The 23,586-nt window shown below is 51.3% G+C and overlaps 1 protein-coding gene across 3 annotated transcripts in view; it reads right to left on the bottom strand.

The window, feature by feature from the left end:
• The window catches only part of TFAP4 (transcription factor AP-4), a 32,662-nt gene that overhangs the window by 5,541 nt on the left and 3,535 nt on the right, over positions 1 to 23,586 (bottom strand). The window contains exons 2-5 of one of the 3 annotated variants that reach the window (XM_039492139.1): positions 17,085 to 17,250; positions 14,589 to 14,687; positions 12,327 to 12,497; positions 8,828 to 8,911 (exon numbers count right to left, since the gene is read on the bottom strand). In XM_039492139.1, the coding sequence (XP_039348073.1) occupies positions 8,828 to 8,911; positions 12,327 to 12,497; positions 14,589 to 14,687; positions 17,085 to 17,250 (520 nt within the window). Of the gene's footprint in view, positions 1 to 8,773; positions 8,912 to 12,326; positions 12,498 to 14,588; positions 14,688 to 17,084; positions 17,251 to 23,586 lie in introns of all 3 variants that reach the window. The other 2 variants (XM_039492138.1, XM_039492140.1) reach the window with 2 other exon arrangements.

Genomic DNA, 23,586 nt, shown 5'->3' with positions numbered 1-23,586 from the left:
CACCGTGAATCTGAGGGGCTTCCTGGACTTTCCCTTGAGATATGGAAATAAAATCACTAAGGTTTAGGGCCCTCCCTCTACCAGTCCTGAGGGCTGAGAGCAGGAATTACACTCCCCAGAAAAACCAAGCAGGACTGGATTTCTCTTGGGTATGTGTCCTATGCATTGAGGTCTAGAATAGGGTGCAGGCCTCAGTTTCTTTTGCGAATAAGGATACTGGGACTCAAGCTGTTTCCCTGCTAGGGTTCCTGTACTCCTTTTATGGCTCCCACTTTTCAATCGGCCAAGATCTCCTCTTGGAGCAGTTTCGTGTAAGTGGGATCCTTGAATAGGGGAAGAGGGCTTGGCTATTAGCATGGCTTCCCACATTCCACGAGTGCTAGGAACCAGCAGTCTGAAGAAATGGCTTGTCATGCCTGAAAATATTGGGAATAGTCCACAAAGGGAGGGGTAAAACAAAGCATGAGGACTCAATGTCCCATGACTGGTCTGAATTCCTCTAGTGCCACCAGGAGCTGAGGCCAAAGAGCAAGACTTGTTTTCTGATTGGATCAGAAGGGCTTCTTAAATGGTCTGGCCTCTGCAGGCAGCCATATCCTGAAGAGATCTGCTGTTAAGTGTCCCTGATGGAATCCAACTGAAGATTTCCTGTGGAACACAGACAGACTCAAGCCCAGAGATGCACCCATGAACTTCCATCTTTCCCACATCTGCCTCTAAGCTGAAGAGATCTGTGCTTTCACAAGGTCAGTTCATAGCTTACACCTGAGCTGCAGTAGAGTGACCAAAAAACCTGAGCCAGGAACATGTGCTGAGAGAGACATCCAGATACATCAAAGAAAGACTTGAGGGAACCAGACCCCTCCTGGAACATCTCCAGAAAAGAAAGGTCACTTAACCAGTAACTGCGGCTCTCCAAGAGTTGCACCTCAGCATTCACTCATGGGACGGCACCCAACATCTGAGCTTCTGGAATGGGAACTTTTTTGTCCTCAGGAAACGTACTGCTCAAGGGGCAGCTTTGGACCAGAAGGAGAGAATTTATCTGACCATAAATGCCTCGTAACTGGCTGCTCTCAGGGACCAGGCAGATGAAAGGTAAATCTCATTTCCAAACACATCCACTCACTTGGACACTGATGACTCCTCCTCTGTTCTAGACTTTCCATTTGCAGCAGCAGCCACAAGTTAGCCCCAAGGTCAGATGCTGGAAAAGATAAGAAAAGCCAGCCTCCCTTAGAATCTAGCCTGAAGGATGAAGAATTTCCCACTTGACAGAAGTGGAGGTAAGGGTTCCAGACCCTTTTAGTCCCCCTCCAAAGGAACGCCCGTGGCCAGAGAGGGCTGTTCTCTCTTTTTGGCCTGGAGCTCCAAGACCTCAAAGGCCTGAATGGCTTCCTGGGGTTGGCTACTAGAGGAACAGCACTCTGCCCAGGTGATCCTGAAACACCATGACAGCTCCAAAGGCTGGAGGAAGCAGTCAAGTCAGTCCCATCTCAAGAGGAGTCAAGAGGATGCCTCCAAGGACTGTCCCTCCAGAGGCAATTTCCTCCTCCGCAAGAGAAAGTGGCTCCCTAAAAAAGCACCACCACTTACTCCAGGGACTCAGGAGGCAGCTGCAGTAGAAGGATCCCCATAGGAACCTTTATCATCTTAGGAGGAGACCCTGGCTTCACTCCTTGTAGAAGAAGCCAATTTAGAAGGAAGAGCAGCATAGTGCTAAAAGGTGCGCAGTGCCCATGTGTATTAAATTTCACAAATCCTGGGGCTGTCCAACATGACAAACAAGGCTCCAAGGACATTCTTGTGCCTGAACAAGATTCCCCCTGAGGCGGAACTACAGCAGAACTTTTGGAGCCAAGACTGCCATAGTACCAAGCTGAGAGCTGGGCAGTGGGGCCTACAGCTCCGATGACAGCACCAGTCTGCACAAGGACTCATCCCCATGGTGCCAGAAGGTGACTGTTCTGGAGAGAACTTCGGAGGAAGCAATCCAATGGAGCCTGTGGGGGAGTACATAGGGGTCAATCCCACATCCTGGGATTTCACATGCACACACCAGAACCGTGACCGGGCGCTGCTGGAACTCTTACCAGGTGAAATCGGATGGGCACACCCAGGCAGGTGACCACTTTACTCAGCCAGGACCTGAGGAACCCTTTCCCTTGCCAGGAGTCTTAGGATCCAGGAAAGCCAGATGTGATGGCTGGATCTCTGCTGTAGCCCTTCTTTTCTGTACCATAGATGGACTTCGTTGCTGGGCCCCTGGGTTCCTTACAGGGCACCATTCTGAGTTCCTTACAGGGCACCTTTCCAGCAGGATAACCCCCTACAGCCTAGAATTTTGCATCAGGCTGTGGCACTGAGTGAGGCTTAACAGCCGCCTCACTTATTACTTTTTTAAAGGAGGTCACCCAGATTTATATGCTACTAGAGCAGGTTCTAGATCTGAACCTAAAGAAGCCCAGAAAGGTGAAAAGAAGAACATACACACTCAGTCGCTGCAAACAGCCCTCTCCCAAAACGTTAGAGGTGCATATGCCCTTCTGAAGCAGGGAACTTGGTGAAGCAAGACAAAACCACCTGTGCTCAGTGTAACCACAATCTCATCTCAGGCCAAGGACAAAATCTTGATGATGTGGTCCAAAAAGCACCCCACAAAACCCTACAATCTTAAGAGCCAGTCTGGACTGAATCGAATGTTACAAACTTAATTTTTTTACAATTAGATGTAAAGGTTACATAGAGAAGAAAGGGAGAGGTTGATTTCATGAGCATACCAGCTGTTAGACAGAGGGGAGGGATTGTTGGAGGTATGAGTGTGGCCTATGCAGTACAGGGTTTGCAAGAATTTCATTCACATGCTCTTTAACTACTGGCTGTTGCTCAGGCAGGGTGCGCACATGTAGGTATTTTAGCATAATATAGTGTTAAAGAAAGGAAGATGTGCAAATTATAGTTTTTATGTTCACAAAGATTTCAACAAGACTTACCACCTCACTCAGCACACAATGAACATGCAGTGGTCCAGCAGATCCTTGCCTTGTTCTATTCATGGTTACACCGATGTAAATCCGGAGTAACTGAACCAAAAGGAGTTAGTCCAAGTCTACAATGGTATAACTATGTAACGTGTTCATTAGTGCCTGGGAGTGATGGGGAACAGTGAATGAGGCCAGGTGCACTGAGTGAGCCACAATTTTTAAAGAAGTCGTTTTGACAAAGAAGATCGGACTATTTTTGAAACATGGTGAAGGCCTCAGCATTGCTGGTTGTAGCTGAATTTTAAAAATGTTGCGTGTTCTCGGGAATACAGAAAGGGGACTTCAACAGGGATTTTATTTTTAATAGAGGGGGAAAATAAGGCGAAACTTGGCTCCTAAATTTGTATGTTATGTTTAGTTTTACATTTGTACGCAAAAATCAAAACTTCCATTTGTCTGACTGCAGAACTAGAACATACATTTTCCTCTATCAGACACCCTGTTTGTATTAGTTACATTTTAAAAATGCACATTTGTGAATTCCCAGAAACGTACTAGGAATTACCTTTAAGTTTTCACAGAGGATAGCAGAGAAGTAGAATTACCGGGAGGGGGAGTAGGGGGCCGACACGTCCAATACTATCTGTGCAGGGCTCTCACTCCTGCCTCCTAGCGAGAGATTAGTGGAACTCCCTTAGTTCTTAAGAGCAGTGGAAGTGGGTTAAAGTACAAGCCAGGCTTCCTGATGGCAGCTATGTGCCACCCATTGCCAAGGTAAAATGATGCCTTCAGACCATTCCAGACAATTCCTATGAGAAGGTGAAGCTCCCACAAAGAGCAAACAAGTTGATCAATGCACAAAAAGAGAGCGCCTCAGAAATTCACAAACCCAGGAGTGCGCGAGAGAAGGGAGACCCTTAAAACAGGGAATTTCCAAGCATCGGTGGGAATCCTGCCAGAGGGCTCTGGAAAAACAAAGTAATAAGGGAACTGAATTTTCCTCTCTCAGAGGTCTCCTGTGCAGGATTCTCACTCTTGGAGAGCAAGCTCTAGGTGTGGCCCAACACACAGCACAGCTGAAATGGTGATGGCCTGGTGCTGCTGCTCAACAGTGTGATCGGGGAAAGGTGCTGCTCTAGGCTGGTCGGAGCACTAGCTGCGCTTGGTGCGAAAGTTCAGCAAGGACCAAAACAAGCATCTGGGAGGGGGAGGGGAGAAGAGAAGCAGAACTGGCCAAACCAAAACACACACTAAGTTTGGCTTCCACAGAAGGGGAACTAAACCCTAGTGCACAGAGACTAAACTGGGATTCCCTTCTTGAGCCCAACCAAGCCGCAGAGCTCGGTAAGCACATGCAGAGCAGATGATATAGCTATGTTACAGAACATCTGTGATGAATGCATCTCTAGGACAGGCCAGGGTGAAGGTACTGCCTCAACCCTTGGCGTGGCCTTCTCAATTCAAATCACTCAGGTCCTAGCAATGTGAAATGGGGAGAGAAAGAGAGACAGACACTTAGTCACAGTCCTTTCAGTAACAGCACTACCAGCACATGGGGTTTAAAATAAGGAGACTTTCCCAGAGCTAATGGCAAACCCTAGGGACCTTCTGACATGCAGCACAGCGCTCCCACATACACCAGATTTTGCAGGACTTTCCCCCGTTCCAATGATCCAAGCTGCCAATTCTTCAGGGCTGCTGAGACAACAGCATAGTCCTGCAAGGAAGCAGGGAGGAGAGGGGAGACTGCACACCTAAGCGCTTTGTAGCCAAGAAGAAAATGCATGGAGCTGGAGCCAGGAGTTCTGTCGCATCTCTAGCGAACTGTTTCTGTGCTCATCAGAACACTTATTACTGAGTGGAGCCTCACTCATTAACTTAGGAGGCAATCAAGTATCGGCCCCTCGTTTTACAATATGGTAACAGATTGCACACGGTCCCTTCAGGCAAAACTGGGACTAAATGCAGGTCTCATATGGTAGATCCAAGTCTTATCTATTCAGCCACCTTGCCTCTCCGAATGAAAGTGCTAAATCTATGGGCTTGACTTCCTGTAACCATTGCTCTATTAAATCAAAGTCCCCTCCCAGAGCCAGGAATGGAACCAGGAATTCCTGAGTTCCAGCATTTGCTTGCTACCTAATGTGACGGAGTTCACTCACCAGAGCGGCGCCTCCTGCCGATCATCTCAGGGATTAGCTCTCTCAGCTGGCACGCCTTCTCCTGGTGGTGCCTCTCTCGCTGCCTTCTCTGCCTGCAGACTTGCCTCAGTCTTAGAACCGCAGTATCCTCTTCATGTCTCGGCCCTCCGACTGTGTCACCATCTGTGTTTTCCCCCTTCTGCGGGGGAGGAGTATCTCCGTCAATAGTCCAGCCGCTTCCCCAGAGGTGAGTGGGGGGCAGCAGGGCCCAGGGACCCTGTAGATAGCAGCCTCTTGCTGCCTCTCCTTAACTTCTCTGCTAGTGCTGCTTCAGTTCCCTGGGCCACTTCTCCACAGCCCCTGCACCTTCTTCATCCTCTTTGCAGGGCCTCCAGCCTGCAAGTCCCAGTAGCTAGCCAGGAGTTACCTCTTAGCTCCTCCAGTCCCTGCTACCAACTGCTCTGTCCAAGGTGCTTCCATCCTTCAGCCCACTAGGAGCACCACTCTCTCTTCTTGGGCTCCCTGAAGCAACTGACCCGGCTCTGCCCTGCAGCTCTCTTTTATTTAAGCCCACTGGGCCCTGACTGGCTGCTTTGTGCAGCCTCTCTCTGATTGGATGCTCCCTGGGCAGCCTCTCTAGGCTGCTTTTAACCTCTTCCTTTCCAGTGTGGGGTGAACACCCCATCACACCTAGCAAAAAGTAAAAGAATGGCAAAATGTGCCAACTCCCCGCATCTGGTGGCTGGTCCACAGAGAGGATAAGTTACTCCTTTAGCTCAAATGGTAGAGATCTGTGCTGGGATCCAAAAGTCCATGGTTCAAACCAAGCTGATGGCTCAAGCAGGGAGCCGTTATGGTTGCACATGACTGAATTTGTTTGCCCAGTTCTCTTTAAAACCTGTTTGGGTCACACAGCAGTAAAGTGGTCCTTTAAAGAACAGGTTGGGGAATTAAGCCATTATATCCAATTCGTTATGGCCCATCACAGATCAGGTGCAGCACATTTCAGGCATTTGTTGCAAGTTTTGATGCCCGGTGTCACGTTCAGGCAGGTGTGAGCGTAGGATGGAGTATACGGAGAAGGGCCTCCCCAGGACGGGCATGGAAGCACACTGGCAGGACAATCCCCTCCTTCAGGAGGAATTCAGAGATCTCCTGGGAGAGCAATCTCCCTTGAAGAGCCTGCAATAAGGCAGATGGAACGAGGGCCTGAAGCTCATTCGCTCTGAATCAAGCTGAAGTCACTGGCACCAAGAGAGTCCCCTTCTGTGTAAGACACAAACTCACAAGGAGCAAGTGCAAGAGGCTCTTCCATAAGCTTTGGCAGGACAGTAATATCCCACTGACACAAAGCGCAAGCCCTGCACTAAGCTAATGAGGGACGGCAGAGATACTGTTTTATCTGCACTTGTCTCATCCCACTCAGGCTTTAGTTCGGGGAGGTTACTCCCCAGAGCACTCCATCCCAGCCTGGAGTTGGATTTACAGGTCTCCCCCTACGGTCCCTCAGGGAGGACTTGCAGACTTGCTCCATGATTCTTATGTGCTCAGGGTAACATGTGCACACGTGCCTGGCACCCTGGCACGTTGTGTTAGGCTCCAAGGCAGACCCTAATGATGTGACCGTCAGGACTGCAGCACTGACAAGGTCTGAAGCTCCTGAGTGGGCTCCTTCCCCATGCCTTTCCTGCAGAGACAGCAGGGCACCAGCACATTCAGGGAAGCACTGGCACAGCAGAGGCATACGCAAGCTCCACAGAACAAAGTCATCTTGACACCAAACAATAGAGCAGGCACCGATACCAAGCACCCTTCCGGCTGGCAGCCCAGGTTTTTAGCCAGAGCATCTACACCCGGTGCTGGCGCACCAACACACCAACAATAAGGTGGAAAGCATCAAAGACTAAGAGGGTCCCCCAAAAAAACAGATACTATGCGCTGCAGAGGACAGGACCAAAAGGCCCAAGGCCAGAGCTGACAATTGGGTACAGGAACCAAAACGGAATTGACAAGCGTTGTTGGGATGCTGGGATCCGATAGAGAGCTAGAGTGATGGCCAACCAAGCAGTCTTCTGCAGCGAGCTCCTTTGCAGACTGTGCTGAAGCAGGAACCAGCTGCAAAATGTAGAAGACGCCAATATAGGGAACATCAGCTTTGCAGGAAGGAGCTAATCGCTTTGAGGGGATTTAAAAAGTAACATCCCACCCTGCCTCATTCACTACACTCTGCACAGCCAGGGCACTCAATGAGGCAGAGGACCTACAGGAAGAATCTTGTACGTGACCATGAAATTCAACTGCACATTAATGCCCAAGGAGGGAACAGGGGTCAGATTATGCAGCAACCTTCATTTGGGCATGTCCTGGACTTCTGGATGTTTAGCACGCTAGCTTGGCCTGGCCAAACTGGATATTCACAGCCCACACGATCCATCTGCCTGCTCTTTGCCATGAGGATTAAGGAGATTTCATTTTCCCTGGGCAGGGAAATGCTTTTCTATGGAGAGTTCGTGGGGGGTACACAACATCATATGCTGGATGGTGTCAGAAGCTCTGAATGGGGGTGGAGGGGGAATGTCAGCACTTACTAGGCTAAGAGGCACTGAGGGCCCTGAGGGAACCGGCTGGCTTGCGGTGAAGCGGGTGCTTTTGGCACTAGGTTGCTAGTCCAAACACAGACCAGGTCTGTTGTGATGGCAGCTAGCTCACAGCGGTCCTGCGTGAGGAGAGCTGTCAGGTCCTCGTGGACAGACTTCTGCAAACCAGAACCCAAGAACTGCCCCTGCTTACCCCTCAGCAGAAGAGCCAAGGACTGAACTGACAACGAACTCCCACTACTCCTGGATGGACCCCTCCAAGCAGCACTCAGGGAGATTCTCACCTGGCTACCAACTATGCTGCGCCTACTAGGGGGACATCACGCTCCAGCCAGCAGAGCTGTCTACCCAGCACTAACCAGACCGCACCTGACATGGGCCCAAGCAGAGCCAAAGGTCACATTCTCTAGCTCTAGCTCTCCCCCCCTAGAGTGGCATCTAGGCACGAGATCTGATCCAACATGATAACCCAGGCCCTCCTCAATGTGGTCATTCCCCAGTGGTGAAGAAAGCTCACTGCTACCCAAGGGAGAGAGAGGGGGACCTATGGAACGTGACCGAGACTTCCGGATGGAGTATTAGAGCAAAAGGACTAAGCTACAAGCTGTGGTTCTCCCTCAGCCCTCTCACTTAGGAGCCAGCCCTTCCACAGCAGCAGCCTCAGATGATGCCCTCAGCCTGAGAGCTGGGAAGACAGTTCTCTGCCACCACTGCCACGTCGCCCCCTCCCAGCAGGGGAGGTGCGAGAAGGCCATAGGCGCTGCACCCCTTCCCCCTCCCCTGGAGCTGAGAGCATTGCCAACACCACGCTCTCAGCCCCAGCCAGCCCGAGGATGGAAAGACTCCAAGGTCTTCCTGATGGGAGGCGCATCATGTCGTCGGGCCGCTCCCCCCAACACCCTTGGATTTAAACACCTGCACATGAGGCTGTGGGCAAAACCATCTGAAATCTCCCTGCAGGGGAGCTAAGGACAGGGTCAGCATTTGGGCCACATGTGATCTCAAGGGGGTTGGGGCGGTGGGAGATGGGAGGCAGGGTCAGCGCACTCACCTGCGTTCGGATCTGCTGCTCACGTTCCAGCTTCTCCTGGTGCAGCAATCTCACCTGTTCCTGCTGCTGCTGGAGCTGCACCTGCTGGGCGATCACCTTGAGCTTCTCAGGGTACATGTGGGCCTCCAAGGAGCGCACCTGCCAGCCAATCAGAGAGAGGAGCCCATACCATTGGGTGTGGAAGAGGAGCACAACCCCACCCCCACACATACATCAACCCTGCTTATCAAGACGGCGCCAAGGCACTCTGGTGGCTTGGTACTCCGGTGGAATCCATTTCAGTGCCAGGGATTCCACCAGCGCACATCATGGGGTCCTCACACCGCCCACCCCCAAAGCTTCCACGAGGCAGAGCTGCTCATGGCAGCAGCAAGAGAGTTCAGCAACTGCTGGGAGCAACCAGCGCCAAATGCCAAAGGATGTTCCTCTGTGGTGAGGCCCCTGCAACCAGTGCCTCAGCTACACGAGGTGGCAGCACATGGCTGACACACTCCCTAATGCTGCGCTTCTGCGGTGAAGAGGGATGAATGAAGCAAAGAGATAGGAAAGAGCCTGTCTTCCTGACAGCATGCCCCTGGGAGAACGCAGTGAGGCTGGGTGTTAGGTGAACACCACTTGGAGAAATGTCCAGAGTCCCACAAGGGAAGATACAAATCAGATGCAGATCTGTTGGAAAAACAGATCTAACATGAGCCTGGGCTCCACTCCTTGGTCAGCACAGATGTCCCCTGTTGGAAGGCTGAGACTGTTACGTGCCAGTCTTGCACAGGATCAAGTCAGGGGACTCCTGACAAGTTTCTGCTCCACTAACGCAAGGGCCAATTCATTGTCTTCAAACTCCCGTACCAGTGTGATCCATGTGCCATGCTACTGAGAGTTCCAGCCATCGCTACCACCATTGTTGGAAAAGACGGGCTACTCCCTCTGCTTGGCCACCAGGGAATTATCCACCTGAAACTCCACTCCTCTGAGGAGACCATTGCAACAGGATTGTTGCTATTTGATTTTAGCATGAGACCAACAGGACTCCCACTGCTCTGAAAGGATTTTCATCCCCCGGGGCAGCGGTAACAGGTTGGGGCATGAGCCAGGCCCCCTACCGGTCACCCTCCAGAGGGGATATAAAGGCAGCCTTCCAGAAGCTCCAGTCATTTCGTTCAGTTCTGCTGAAGGTGAAGTTCCCATAACAAGTCACGATGATCAGAACCTAGGCTCCAACAGAAACAGTGCAAGCAGAACACCTGGAAAAGAGGCACTGGGTGGGCAGGTGACAACCCTGTTTGTTTGATCCCTTTCACTCTGCTTCTCTGAGGAGAGGGGACTCTCTCCTCCCTAAAGATCCCATCCCCCAGGAGGTGCACACAGAGTAAGAAGCTCACAGAATGGCCAAGAGAAGCTGTACAGCCAATGGAGTGGGAAGAACACGCTGTGCTTTAATACAGACACCTCAGTGGGGTAAGACGGCTCTTCAATGTCTCAGCCGCTGCATGTTTTGCGCCTGAGAGACCATAAATTAGAAACGAAAAAAACCTTCAGACAAAAAGACAGGCAATAAGGGACATCCTGCAATGAAAGAAGGACCTCTCTGAGGGCTGAAGAACAAGGGGTCCCTGGCCTTGGGACCAGGTTCAGAGGCTGTAATGGCATTCCCTACTGAGAGCAAATCAAGGCAGAGAGGCTCTGTATGTATAGAGAAGAGACCACAGCACTGCGTTACAGGATCTCTGCAACAGAAACACCCCGAGACAGCCCACGGGGACAGCCTTGCCTTGAAACGGCCACCTAGTTCCAAGCTAGCCTGGCCACAGCACCACGCATTACTCCAGCCACTTCGATGTGGTCCCTGTAGTCACAGAACTGCCAAATGCACCCCTTCTTCACTAGCTGAGCCAAAATGATGTACATGAGCACGGCAATCTGGCTGGAGAGAGTTCCTAGTCCAGGTACTTCTCAGTCATGGCCCTGGTGGAATCCCAGGCTGGCTTCAGCTCCAAGTCACCCATCTTGAAGAGCTTCGGTAGGAACCAAGGAAGAGCAGAATCCTCACGTGAAGAGAACAAATTTGGTGTTCCCACAGTGGAAGATAATTTAGCATCATCCGAGTCCAGAGAGCAGCCTCAGTCAGCCTGGTTCTCTGCCTGCCCTGATGCAGGCAGCTGGAATTATCGAGCGGATTGGGGGAGGAGTTGGGAGGCCCTAGATTTGGAAAGCAGAGACATTGACATCTCCTGTGCTGGGAGAGCCGACTGCCTCAGCACAAGTGCTCCAACTCCATCTGCTGGGTCCAGGCTAGAGGGATGCTTCCAAGCAGATAAGGAAGGCCTCACTGAAACCTTGCAGGGGACCAGGAGCAATCAGGGTAGGTCACCAAGCATACACCAATACTCAGAATCCACACTCCCTCTCCCCTTTCAGTGGATGAGTTCTGGAGGGGGAAGAAATCTGAATGCCTTGATGCAAAGCTGCCTGGAGCCAGGGCCCTCAGGGAGGGAGCGTCAGCACCTCCATCTTGACTGTGGCGGTTCCACCTCATTCATGACCTAGAGCTCTGCATCCAGGCTTCAAGCCCTGAAGGCCCAAGTGCACCAAGGAGCCAGCACTGGGCAGAGCCTGTGGCTTCAATGAGAATGGAGCTGTGTGCATCACTGGACCCAGCAGTTCACAGCCCAGTCTGCACCGTCACCGGGTGCAAGCGCAGAGTTTGGTGCTCTGCTGTCTTGAGTAGCTCAGGGATGAGTTTTGAAGTTTACCCTTTGAAACCCTTGGGGCCAGCCTCAGACTGGACTTCCAGGAGTCTCCCTGGGGATGCCCCACATTTCAATGCCATGAGCAAAACTGGTAGACAGTCACCCTGCACATCCTGGCCTAGGGAGATAGCACAGGCATCCATCACAGACACAGCTCTGCCACATAGACATGACCTGGAGGTAAGGAGCAGCCCTGCTCCGCCTTCCGACACACAGCAGCAAAGACATGACGTGTCACGAGCGCGCCCAGCAAGGCTGAGGCTGATACAGCCAGAGCCCTGATGGGCTACAAGAACATGCTGTGGCCACAGAATGTAGACAACTGCCAGGCAAACAAGGACATGGGCGGCAACAGCACATCAGGAGCTCCTTAGCCAAGGGGGGGATAATGGCTGGAACATGGGAAGGCAGCATGTATATCCTTCAGGACATGGCACACGGTGTCTGGCAGAGTGCCACGATCCCACTCCACCTGCTTACAAATTGTACTCACTTCACCAAGACAAAGAGATTCCTGGCAGATGGTACTTCAGAGAAATTAGTGTCTCAGCACATCTCATCTGTGTTGATCTGCCATTGTGCACTAGAGGGCGCCACAAGCCTGCAGACGGCCTCCACCACCCTGCAGAAAGCACAAGGGAGCTAGGTGGTGCAGGCTGGGTCCTCTCCTTCTGCCAGTCACTACCCTGAACAGGCTCCTCAGAGGCTGTCAGTTCCTCCGGACACCCCTGCCTGGAGAGCAGAGCACCCTCCTTGCACTGGCTACCTTGTGTCCAGGCTGCCCACACCACCCCTACAGGCCTCACCTGCTCCTCCAGCATCATGCGGACCGACCGCTCCTTGTCGAGCTGCTGTCGGAGTTCGATCATTTCTCGGCGCAGATCCTCTGCCTTCTCATCCTCCCAGATGTCCGGCGAGCCAATGCCCTCGTCCTTGTCCTCCGCCCGCCGCCGCTTCGGAGAGGAGCCACTGAACTCCTGCCAATCAAACACAAAGTCAGAGGCAAAGGGACCAAACGGTGACCGCAGGGGCCTGTCAACGTACACCCTTCCATCACCACAGGGATCCCAGAGCATGCCACAGATTACACAGCAAAATGCAGCCACCTCTGGAGTGGAACACAGTAGCGAACAGGACAGCAGCAAGTGAAGAACCCATACTGGAGTAAACACAAGGCAGCAGTGTCAATGCTGGGAGTCAGGAGACTCCTTTTCTGGATCCAACTGTAGTCTTCAGCTTCTGAAGGGGGAAGAGGAAATAACCACCTTCACCCGGCCCCTTTGTGAAAAAGACTTACAGACAGGGCCGGTGACAGGAAGTTTTGTGCCCTCGGTGAAACTTCCACCTTGTGCCCCTCCCCTGCTAACCCCCCCCATGACAGCTAACCGCGCCCCCCACTCAGGGAGCCCGCCACCCCTGCCCGGGAGCCCTCCCCGCAGCAGCTACCCCCACAGCTAACCCCACCTGCAGACACACACACACCCCCGCGGCAGCTAACCCCACCCAGGGAGCCCGCCGCCCTCCCCCCACGGCAGCTAACCCTGCCTGGGGAGCCCACCCCAGCTCTCCTCTGCTGAGCCGCTCTAATTCTCCTCCCCTCCCAGGCTTGTGGCACCGACTGGAGGAAACGTAGAGCAGGGGCTGCGTGCTCAGCGGAGGAGGCAGAGTGGAGGTGATCTGGGGCGGGGATCCTGTGCGCCCCCCTCCCCCCATTACTGCGGGCAGCCCTCTCCACGCCCCCCACCCCAGCTCACCTCCACGCCACCTCCTCGCCTGAGCAGGCTTTTAGGCGGCCGCTGCCTAAATGGTTGCACCGGCTCTGCCTAAAATGGTTGCACCGGCTCTGCCTACAGATGAAAAGGGCTAAGTGCCAGCAGTTACTAATTACCCCACTGGCACTTGCCCAGACTTGGGGGTTAACACTCCTAGTGACACAGATTTCAGCAAACACACTGGTAGAGCAGCTCATGACACCTGCAGGAGCACAGTGGTTTCCTGACACCACGCTGGGCTCAGGACCCATGCCCAGGGAAAGTGCTCTCTCCCCTCAGTCACCACCACCAGTGCCTGCTGTGCCCGAGTTTTCGTCAGTTTCCCATACAAACTCCGTCCCCAGGCTTGACCCTGCTTCACTTGATAGCCAATAAGATCACAGCCAGGGACGAGCCACTGACACATTTCAGCCTTCTCGGACAACTCTCCAGAAAGGCCTGAGAACTGTAACCCAGCCTGTAAAAGCCATCAATATTTTGGTTACATGCGACTAGATTTACCCAGTTTTAAAACATAGTCAGCTCCCCAGGCAGGGCCCAAGTAACTGCCACACCGAAATGGAGTAGCATGGGGATGGTGCAGCAATATGGATTCCATTCCACCAGCGAGGGGTTAAACTGAGCTTGCCGTGGGCCCTGCCAGAATATTGAAAAACCCGCAAATGTGAGCTGTGGGCTCATCATACATTCACCACTAGTGCTAAGAGCTGCATGGCTGCAGCCTCTGCCTGCACAGTTCCAGATAGCTACGCCGAGGTGCACTGGCACAGCTGTGTGGGGTCCCAGGAGGGGGGCTGCAGGTCAGGAACCCAGACCAGACCCTCACTTACATAAGCACTGAGCACATTATCAGAGTGGAAAGTCACTGCCAACAAGGCACCTGCAGCAGCTAAGACAAATGGGATACACAGCCAGGCAGGGAAGAGGCCTATACCCAACTTCAGCATGTCACAAGGATGAGTGGCAGGAAGTCCCCTCTCCCACCCCCACAGGGTTTCCACTCCTGATCTGGAAGAGTCTGGGGGAGAAGCAAGAGACCTGACTGGCTACGCACCCAGAGAGAGCAGAATAACTCCAACAGGTGACACACAGAGAGACCCAGCGACAGTCCATCAGCTAACCAGTACTGTGGGGTGTGGGTGGGCGAGAGAGAGACCGGGGCGGGTGGGGATTACACTGGGCAATAACATGCTTCTCATGCTGGCCAAGGGGCATGGGTTATTCTGTGTTCTGGAGCTTTCCTGGCAGAGAGGTAGGAAAAGGGAATAGCGGAGATCCAAGCAGCAGCTGCACTACCTGGATGAACCGCTTGAGCTGTGTGTTCTGCTGCAGTAACCGAGTCTTCTCCTGCTCCAGAGAGAAGATGTATTCAGCTGTTTGCTGGAGAATCGCCGCCTGGGGAGAACCAGCAAGAGGGTTAGTGGCACAGGAAGGTCAGTGTGTCAAGCCATCTCCCCTCTCATGCCCCCACCCCTCAATATTCCCCCCCAATCAACAAATATAACCAGAGATTTTTTTCATGTGCCTCTTCCAAAAAGAGTGTCAGACAGCTGGAGTCCTTGCCCCAAATGGCGACTGGGGGTAGGAGACAAACGACCACGGCTCCCAGATTAACTCTCCCATCAGTGTAGTACTCCATGTGAAGATGAGTCCCCAGTCATCTGCCTCCCAGGCCCCTAAGCCTCAAGTGTTCCCCACTCAAGCCCTGACCAGACTGAGCACTTCACAAGCACACCTCAGTGCTTGTGAAGTGCTAAAAGGAGCTCCCCGCAGACAACGAAATGCACCTTGGCCCTCGGTGCACTGGTGGTAGCCGTGAGCCACCTCCTACCCCAGCTGGAGCCCCAACTTGTTCTGGGCGTGCCTTTACGCCTGCTCCTAGCACTCTGCCAATGGGCCATGCCAGCACCAGCCTCCTAGACCACGCGCAGCATGCTTGCTGCTTCCTGGGAGCTCCAGAGCCTAGGCCCCAAAGAGTCAGGGGTTAGCATCTGAGAGTTACTTGGTGGCCTGCGGTGTAAGTTGCTTGGTCTCAGACCAATTCCTAGCGGACAAGTTTCCATGTTACAAAATCTACCAGTGTATGCAGCACTAACCAGCCTCTTTGATCTCAGTCTGAGGAGAATTGACTGAGACTTCAAGTGCCCTCTCCTCCATGAGGAGGGCATTCTCTCCAGGTCAGCTAGGCACACTGGCAGGGCAACATGGGAGATGCCCATGCTGCACCAATAAACAGAGGAACACACACACACACCCTCCCCTGAAACCACCACCTTTTCCCCAGCACTATGTTTTCTTTCTGGAAGCATCATTAGCAGATGCCTAGTTCGCATGGCAGGAGCAGCATTTACGGCCCTGCGTGACAACATTCTCGCACTAAGGGGATACGTGGGGTGGGCTGCAGGGCGTCATTTTGCAATCTGAAGGGGTTAAATTAATCCTTTTTGAACAGCAGGGATGGTGTCTACCACTGTTCAGATGCCTGCGATTTTTTACAAGACATTTCAGGTGCAAAAGGAAAGCCATAGCAAGCTGTGGCTCTACACGAGACGTCCACAGCAACATCCATAAATAGCAGCTACAAAGACCAAACTTATTAGCACTATTTGCCACAACTTTATATGCTCCAGGAAGGCCAAGGGAGAACAGAGCAAGCCACGTAGCCCAGACGCCAAGGGGAACTTTAGCAACACCGCGATTTAGGAGCTCCTAAACCCTGCTGGGCTCCTTGGTCTTGTATTAGTAGAAACTAAGTGCTTCAGTGCCTAACTGGCTATGTGCATAGGCCGTGGTGTGCTTCAGCAGACGCCGGTTTGCTCGCAAGAAGCTCTAGGGGGCTCACTGGCAAAAGATTCCCATCCTGCAAAGCCCAGGAACTCTTAAAGATAACAGACTCTGCTCCTTGTCTCCGGCAGAGCTCCTAAGTCTTGCAGGAGATGGGAAAGGGCTCTCAGCTCTCTAGGGTTTAAGATACTTCTAACCCCCACCCCAAAATATATGAATGAGTCCTCTCACCACCACCACTCCCTGCTCCAGAGCTCCTGGGAGGAATTGCTCAGGACAGAAGCAGCATTGGGACTTTTGGCTCCGGGACCTAGCATCAATGTATGCACGCAGAGCGTTCCATGTTTATGCCACCCTGATTGTTTCAATCTCTGGGGTATTTAAAGCACATCGCACACGCATGCCCTGGGAATTCCCCACACAGAACGTTCTAATAGCACAGGTAAAATTGCTTCACTGGTAACAGCCTCATATGAGGCAACAAGACCATCAGTTTTACAATCCCTACTCACTCAAGAGCAGGGAAGTGGCCAGTGACAGTAATTTACCTAAATATTCCCATTATCTTGCCACACCACTCATTGGTTTGACATGAAAAAATGCAACCTGCATATTTGCTCTACAACACGTCTACAAACTCTTAACATATCAATCACTAGTGTAGTCTATGAATTGCAAGGCTAAGGGAACATCTGTATTACTTACCTTTGCTATAATTTCAGTGCTCATGTTACCTTCCCCCCCATCGAAGTTCTCGTCTCATTACATAATCACAGGAGCAACCTTAAACTACAAGCTGAAGTTTTCTGAGTGAGCTTATTTTACTTAGAGATTTTTTTTAGCTCCACATGGTTGGGAGGTTTAGTTACTTAATGACAGAATGTCACTGCTACAAAGCAATGGGTCAGCAACAAGTTAATAGCTAGAGGATCCTGGCAACTCAGACAGAATGTGGAGATTGGGGCATGTGCACACCCTCACAGCATACAAACACAGACTCCCCCTCACCTTACTGAGCTTCTCCCCATCTGTGTGTGGAATGAGGGTTTTTAGAGACTGGAAGCCGGCATTGATGCTCTGCATCCGCCTTCGCTCGTTGCTGTTTGCAATTTCTCTGCGTATTCGCCGCTCCTGGTCCCGCTGGGTCTCTGGGGTCAGTGGGATGTTGGCCAGGCTGTGAGAGAGACAGAGGGTTAGCGAGGACAGCCAATGCTCAAGAGCCCCAACCTTCAGATGGAGGTTCACTCTTACCGTGATGATATACTGCATTACAGGAAAGACCCCCACAGGATGCTCTTCCCAGATGCTACCTGTTTTGCGAGGATCAGATTGGTAGGCAAAGAAACGTTCAGGGAACCAAACAAAAGACTATTCTCCTGAGATAGAGAAGCGGCCATTCCTGCACTTCACCTCAAGCTATGGATCCACAGTCCTTTTCCCAGGCAGTGATCATAACCTGAGAGCACACCTGCACCTGGAATAGGGCGGGGGTCATTTACATGACAATTTGGAGGCGTCCAGGGAATGTGGCTAATCCAAATTGAGGCTAGAACTCAGTCCCTAGGTCCTTCTCCACGTATTTAAATTCAAGGATTGCTGGGACCCTGCATTTTAAGATCTGCCACATGGGACAGTCCTGCAGGTAAAGATGGTGCTGATCCTCCTGAAGGAAAGACAGAAACCTAGTCAGTGTCAGTCACTCCCTCTTGGGCCACTGTGCCTGCAGAAACTAACCAGACCCCGTCAGCCTCATACTTCCTACATAAAGCACTTTCTGCCCAGAAGAGGCAGAGGACAAGGTGCTGCTGCTCTGGAGGACAGAGCAGTATCCATGTGATTTTAGGGCAGAGGGAGGGAAGAGCTAGGAATGGGGACCACACCTGGGAGGGACACCACAGCATTCCAGTGGTTGGGGGAGCAATCAGCTTTCCAAACAGAGTCCCAGAGAAAGTGAGAAACTAACTGCTTTGGGACTCTGCTCCTATTAATGGCGACAGTTTATTTGAGCCCAAAGACCTTTCACCCCATCTTGTTTTTGAGAGGTGGGGAAGAAGAGGCATTTCCCCACCCTCACTGCAAGCAGAAGGTGGGATTCAAAGTGTATCCACTCCCCAATTCTCATTCTACATCCACACCACTGCAGGCTGGGATCTTTTGCAAACTCCAGAGATATGCAGGATCAGGGCAGAACAAAGCTTGGCTAGGAAGCCACTAAAGAAAATCCAAGGTGCTGAAGAAAGTGGTGACGCAGTAGGTGGGACTCCTCCCTGAATTAATATTAAAAACACCCAATGCCCAGCATGAGACATGGGACCCTGCATCTTTCAGTTGTGGCTTAGAACGGAAGGCCTAGACATACGTATTCATTAGAGCCCAGGGTACCTCTTGTAAGACAAGGTGTCAGCCCCAGCATCCTGCCCAACTTCTAACTTGGTCATTACATTCTACTTCACTGAACAACCAATTCACTTTCCACTGGGCACAGTGGCCTCTCCTTGCTGTGGACTGGTTACCTGCACTATGAAATGGCTAGGTTCAGTCCCTGCGGGGCTCTCTTTCACCAGTTGACACAATGACTCCAATACAGAGGGATGGGAAGAATCCTTCAGTTCAAAGGTGCAAAGCAAGACCAAGGTAAAGGGACCCTCCAGTACCAGCAGAGTAGAGCCAGGCCCTGAGCTGGTCACTGCAGCAGCTGAGGAGTGTCAGCTCCTCCAGGATGTGTTTGAGGGCTGCTGAAAGGTGCGGAGCTAGGCAGGGAAGAGGGAGGATTAAAAGAGCTTGTGAGCTGCAGCAAGGGCCTCTGGTTACTCACCATCCTTCCCCCCCATGGTAAGAAAGAGGCAAGCATCTAAGCTGAGGTCCCTGCAGGGCCAGCCTGTGTGTGTGGCCCTGGTAGAATCGGATAAGAGGCCCCCTCCCCCCTCCTGCTGATGGCTTCCAGATGATCGCTCCCAGCAGAGGCAGCCCCCGCCCCACCCAAAGCCACGGCTCCCGCCTGCTTCCTGCTGCCTCCGCTGCGCGTTCCGTTCCCGAGTGATCTGGCAGACTGGCCAGGAAAAAACTTCCCACACCAACCACCACCAAGCAGCTAGCTAGAGGGAGAGAAGGAGGAAGAAACACGGGGGTCAGTCCTGCGAGGGAACCTGAGCTTGACCATGACCAGCTCACAAGTTTTTAAACCCTGTCTACACTAGTGTTTAAAACCATGCCAACCCCTATTCCTAGTCTAGACTTTTCCTCAACAGAGGGCATTTCTGAGGCCTGGGGGAGGAAAAGAGAACTGGATGACTTAAAATATATTCTGTATTAGGGTTATTAAAACCAAAAGAGGAAGCTGAACTCCACAACGAGGTGAAGCAGTGTTTACACAGCACCCCCAGCTCTAGATCTACCCCTCCATCCTTTCCAGGCAATGCACGACCAGCAGCCTCACCCTCCTAACAAACCTGCACGTGGGACCCATCTCGCAGAGCAACCAGAAACTGATCCATGGGCCAGGCCTTGGAATAGCAATCCTAGCCCATTGCCAGACACACAACACTTGAGGAAAGACCAGTGGCAATTTCAAAGGTCACATACCTTGCAAATCACCTAAAAGCTTTAGGCCATTGGAGAGCTGGGAATGCTACTTAATGCTAAAGAGGTGGTTTCTAGCCCTGACCAGCCATGAGATGCATGCCTTTAAAAAGCCACAGACCACATCTTTCTGATTTCTATCTTGCATTTCTTGTATTTTCCCATCACGATGCTAGTAGCCGCTATATCAAGAATTAGACTTAGAAAGCAGCTTTCTAACGGTATGGACTATTCCATTATGTATGTATGATAGCCAAGACTACATGAGAATTCAGTTACTAAAGTCATGCTGGAATTCAAGAACAATGAAAATTGCACTTCCAGCCACCTGCTATCCACTATCACTTGTTAACAGCCAGCAAGATCTCAGCCCCTGAGAGATTCCGTTTTAACTCACTCTGACAGCCACTTTCCTCTCTGTTAACTACCCTGATGTGTCTTTCAGTCACCAGTCCTGGCCAGTTGTGTCAAGCACGCTACAATCAACCTGCAAAGACTGCCAGCAAAGGAAGACGCTGCAAGTGCTAGGAGATCCTCAGATAGAAAGAGCTATACAAATGCAAAGTATTAAAGACTAGCAACTGTTTCCTAGAGCGAAGAAAGATCACATTGCTTGAAATTGCAGATAGAGATTTGAGGTTTATTTGCCTATTTTCATTCATCTTATACAACCGAAGTGCAGAGAGGGCTAATGGGGATGATCCAGTACACCAGGTATGAGCCAGCCCCTGGGCACAACAGGGCCAGAGACTCAGCCTGACCTCTCAATCTTTTCCTCCTTTCGTGGGCTGAAGTCCAACTTCTAAGGTCACCACTAAGGGTGGGGTCAGTAGCCTGTAGTGTCAAGTCATAAAGAAGCTGCTGAACTTCAGGGAAGCACCCACAAGTTCATCACATCACAGCCAAAGTGACAGGAGAGAAAAGAGCAAAGCCCCTGGACAAGAGCTCTGCATTATATAACTGACACGTTCTTACCACCCCAAGAAGCAGAAGGCTCCGAAAGCCAGAGCCCCAAGGGAGGAGCGACAAGAGAACCAAGACTGGGGTTCACGCCACAAGAGTGCAATATTAAAGCACAGTTCTGTTCTGAAGAGAAGCTGTCAGACCTGTGCCCGTATATATTCAGGGCCCCCTAAAGTACATTCTGGCTTGCATTAGCCCAGTGAGCACAGGTCTGCTCTATTCAGTCTTGCACACCAGGTTTCTTAACTAAATCAACTGCTGAGCCAAATTCCACCTTCAACTTTTCCTGAGCAACCCTAGTGAAGGCAATGGGATTGCACAAGTATCACTCAGAGCCGTGCATCTGGCAGTGCCTTGATTATCGAGGAAGATGGGCAAGAAGGAACCCAGCTTGTATCTCAGAGCCCATGCTGAGTTCACAGCCTCACAGTTAGGGGAAATACCTTCTTACTCCACAGTCACTGAACATGGAACCCCATTGTGCTATTGGTCACACAGCAAGAGTGAAAAAAGCACAAGTGAAAGCATAGTTGAAAGTACATGACTATTCACCAAATATATTCAGAAGGATCTGAAGACAAGACAGTCTCTCACTACTAACTCTAAGGCCACTTCCCTGCTCAAGACAAACAATCTTGCAGATCGGCTCTGGCCCTGCAGTTCTGTAGGGATACCAAAGGTGGATAGCAGGGCTTCATGACTCCAGTGCAGGTGCGGGCAGGCCCATCGAGAAGGCTGCTCTGGGGGCCCTCACCTTTCATTCCCACTATTGTGAAACATCCCCATGGGAACAGTCATCTTATTTCTACATGCTAAGAAGCCAGTCTCTGAGCTCACACAGCACAAATCACCTTCTCTGAGGGAAGGGACAACAGTGATGAAATGGACCAGCCAAAAATGGATCCCTCAGATTGGATACTGCAGTGGGCTTACAACTTATCTCCAAGAAAACCAACAGAATTGGTTGCACTGGGGTGTTGAAGAGAAGGGTCTAGCATGACCCCAGGCATTCCTTCATTTCCTGATGAAGTGCAGTCAACAGTCGCAACTGAATTCTCCTCAGATGCCAAGGGCATCCCATAAGTCACTAAACCTAGACTCTGGAGTGCTAGGTGACATGGCACAAAGCATTCTGGGACACACCAGAACCTGGTTGCTAGCAGCGGAGCGTGGGGTCACGTACTCCCTGCGGTTCATCAGAGGACAGCAATGCAGCCCTACACTCTGCATCAAAGACAATAAGTGATGAGGCAGAAGCAGAGTAACAAGAATTCCGCCTCCACTTTATATTTTTTTTGGGGGGTGGGGGTGTAAATAAGTATCCCTGGGCTGAGAAGGGTTATGTCAGCTTGGGAAAAGCCATTTATCCAGCTGCATCTTGAATCTACTCAACATTGCAGAACGTAGGCACATTCATAGTCATGTTTGCCACTGTCCAGAATAGGAGCTGAACTTGCTCCACAAACCACACCATCGCGCCTGTCCGAAAGAGGGCATTTTAACCGTATGAGCTAGGAGAAGGCAGCCAGGCTATTTTCCAGAGGCAGAGGGGGAAGAAGCTTGTATGGAGGGAACGATCTTACACTGTGCCCTGAAAGTAACAAGGTTCACGTTCAAACCTGAACTGTGGCATAGGCAGTTCTAGTCTGGGGCCCTCCACCTCCAGCACTATAGCTCTACACTGGGGACTGTCAGCCTCAGTGTCCGTGAAAATCTCCGTTGATGCAGCAGACAAAACATCAGGTAAATGGACAGCGAGATGAGCAAAGAGGAGCAGGAGCCAAGGTGTAGTAGTCACAGCAGGTAGGTCACAAACTCCAGTGAACACAGCTATGGCTGAGTAAAACTGATAGTTGGGGAGGAATAAGGGATTACATTGGGGTAGGGGATCAAACTCTTTCTGGTTACACCACTCATTACAGGAAATGAGGAGGCAAGAACAGATTGTAGAAAGAAAGAAAGGATATAACAACCCCTCTGACATATATTTGAGGTTAACTCTTTCCTACCCTGCATCCTCACAAAACCAGTGATCCCACAAACTCCCCCTGGATCCATCCAGAAATACCCTGGTCGGTGCCCACAAGCCAGAAGGCCAACCTCAGTGAGTGGGGCAGCAGGACTTCCTCTAACCCAGGCTTGGCTGGAACAAGACCCACAAGTCCAACTGTTCTACACTAAAAATCCCAAGCCATCCATATCTTTAACAAGGCAGTGATCTGCTCCATTCTGGCCTGAGCTGGGCCTGTAGCCTCTCTGATCATCATCCCCATATTAAAGATGGAGCAGATTGCAGATGCCTACTTTATTTATTTTTTCAAGTGCAACCCTGAAGTCTTGCACGTGGCCACTATGGTTTTCCTTTGAGTATGAGACCCAGCTCCTATCTGTGTCTGGGAGTCTAAACCTTTGGCCCATGAGGAAATTAGACCAAGGTGGCTCAAGAGGGCCATCTAGGAAGCAGAGGTTCTTAACAAGAGAGAAAGAGGAAGAGCCCATTTCCTCATCAGGGGACCTCTCATAACCTTCCCCCGCAACTGTTCTTCCTGGGGAAAGACTTTTTAAAAAAGCGACAGAACTAAACAGAGAAAAATGCATTTAGAAGCTAGCCTGGTGGATTAAATAGGACAGTGGGAGTTAGTACCTTGATCTTTTACCTGGGGAGGCTAGAGTGGAGATTTAGACGTCTGTCACAAATAAAGCGAGTTCAATGGATTTTCATGCTAGTCCCTTCAGACGTTTATTCATAGCCCCTTCCCACACACACAAAAATACAGTTCAGTTTGACTCAGTCTCTGCTCAAAAGAGATCCAGCACAGGGTAGGACGCTGCAGATGAGAAGCAAGGTTCTTTCATACAGCTAGGCAGGAATAAGCTTGCCTAGAACCTGCCTGCACCATACTAGGCTCTAATCTGCTGGATCAGAAGACTACCAACTGCACATAAGTCTCTGACAGAGGACCAATTC

The sequence above is a fragment of the Mauremys reevesii genome, linkage group 10 (assembly GCF_016161935.1).
Source record: "Mauremys reevesii isolate NIE-2019 linkage group 10, ASM1616193v1, whole genome shotgun sequence".
NCBI lineage: Eukaryota > Metazoa > Chordata > Testudines > Geoemydidae > Mauremys > Mauremys reevesii.
This window is presented reverse-complemented; position numbering and strand designations above follow the sequence as displayed.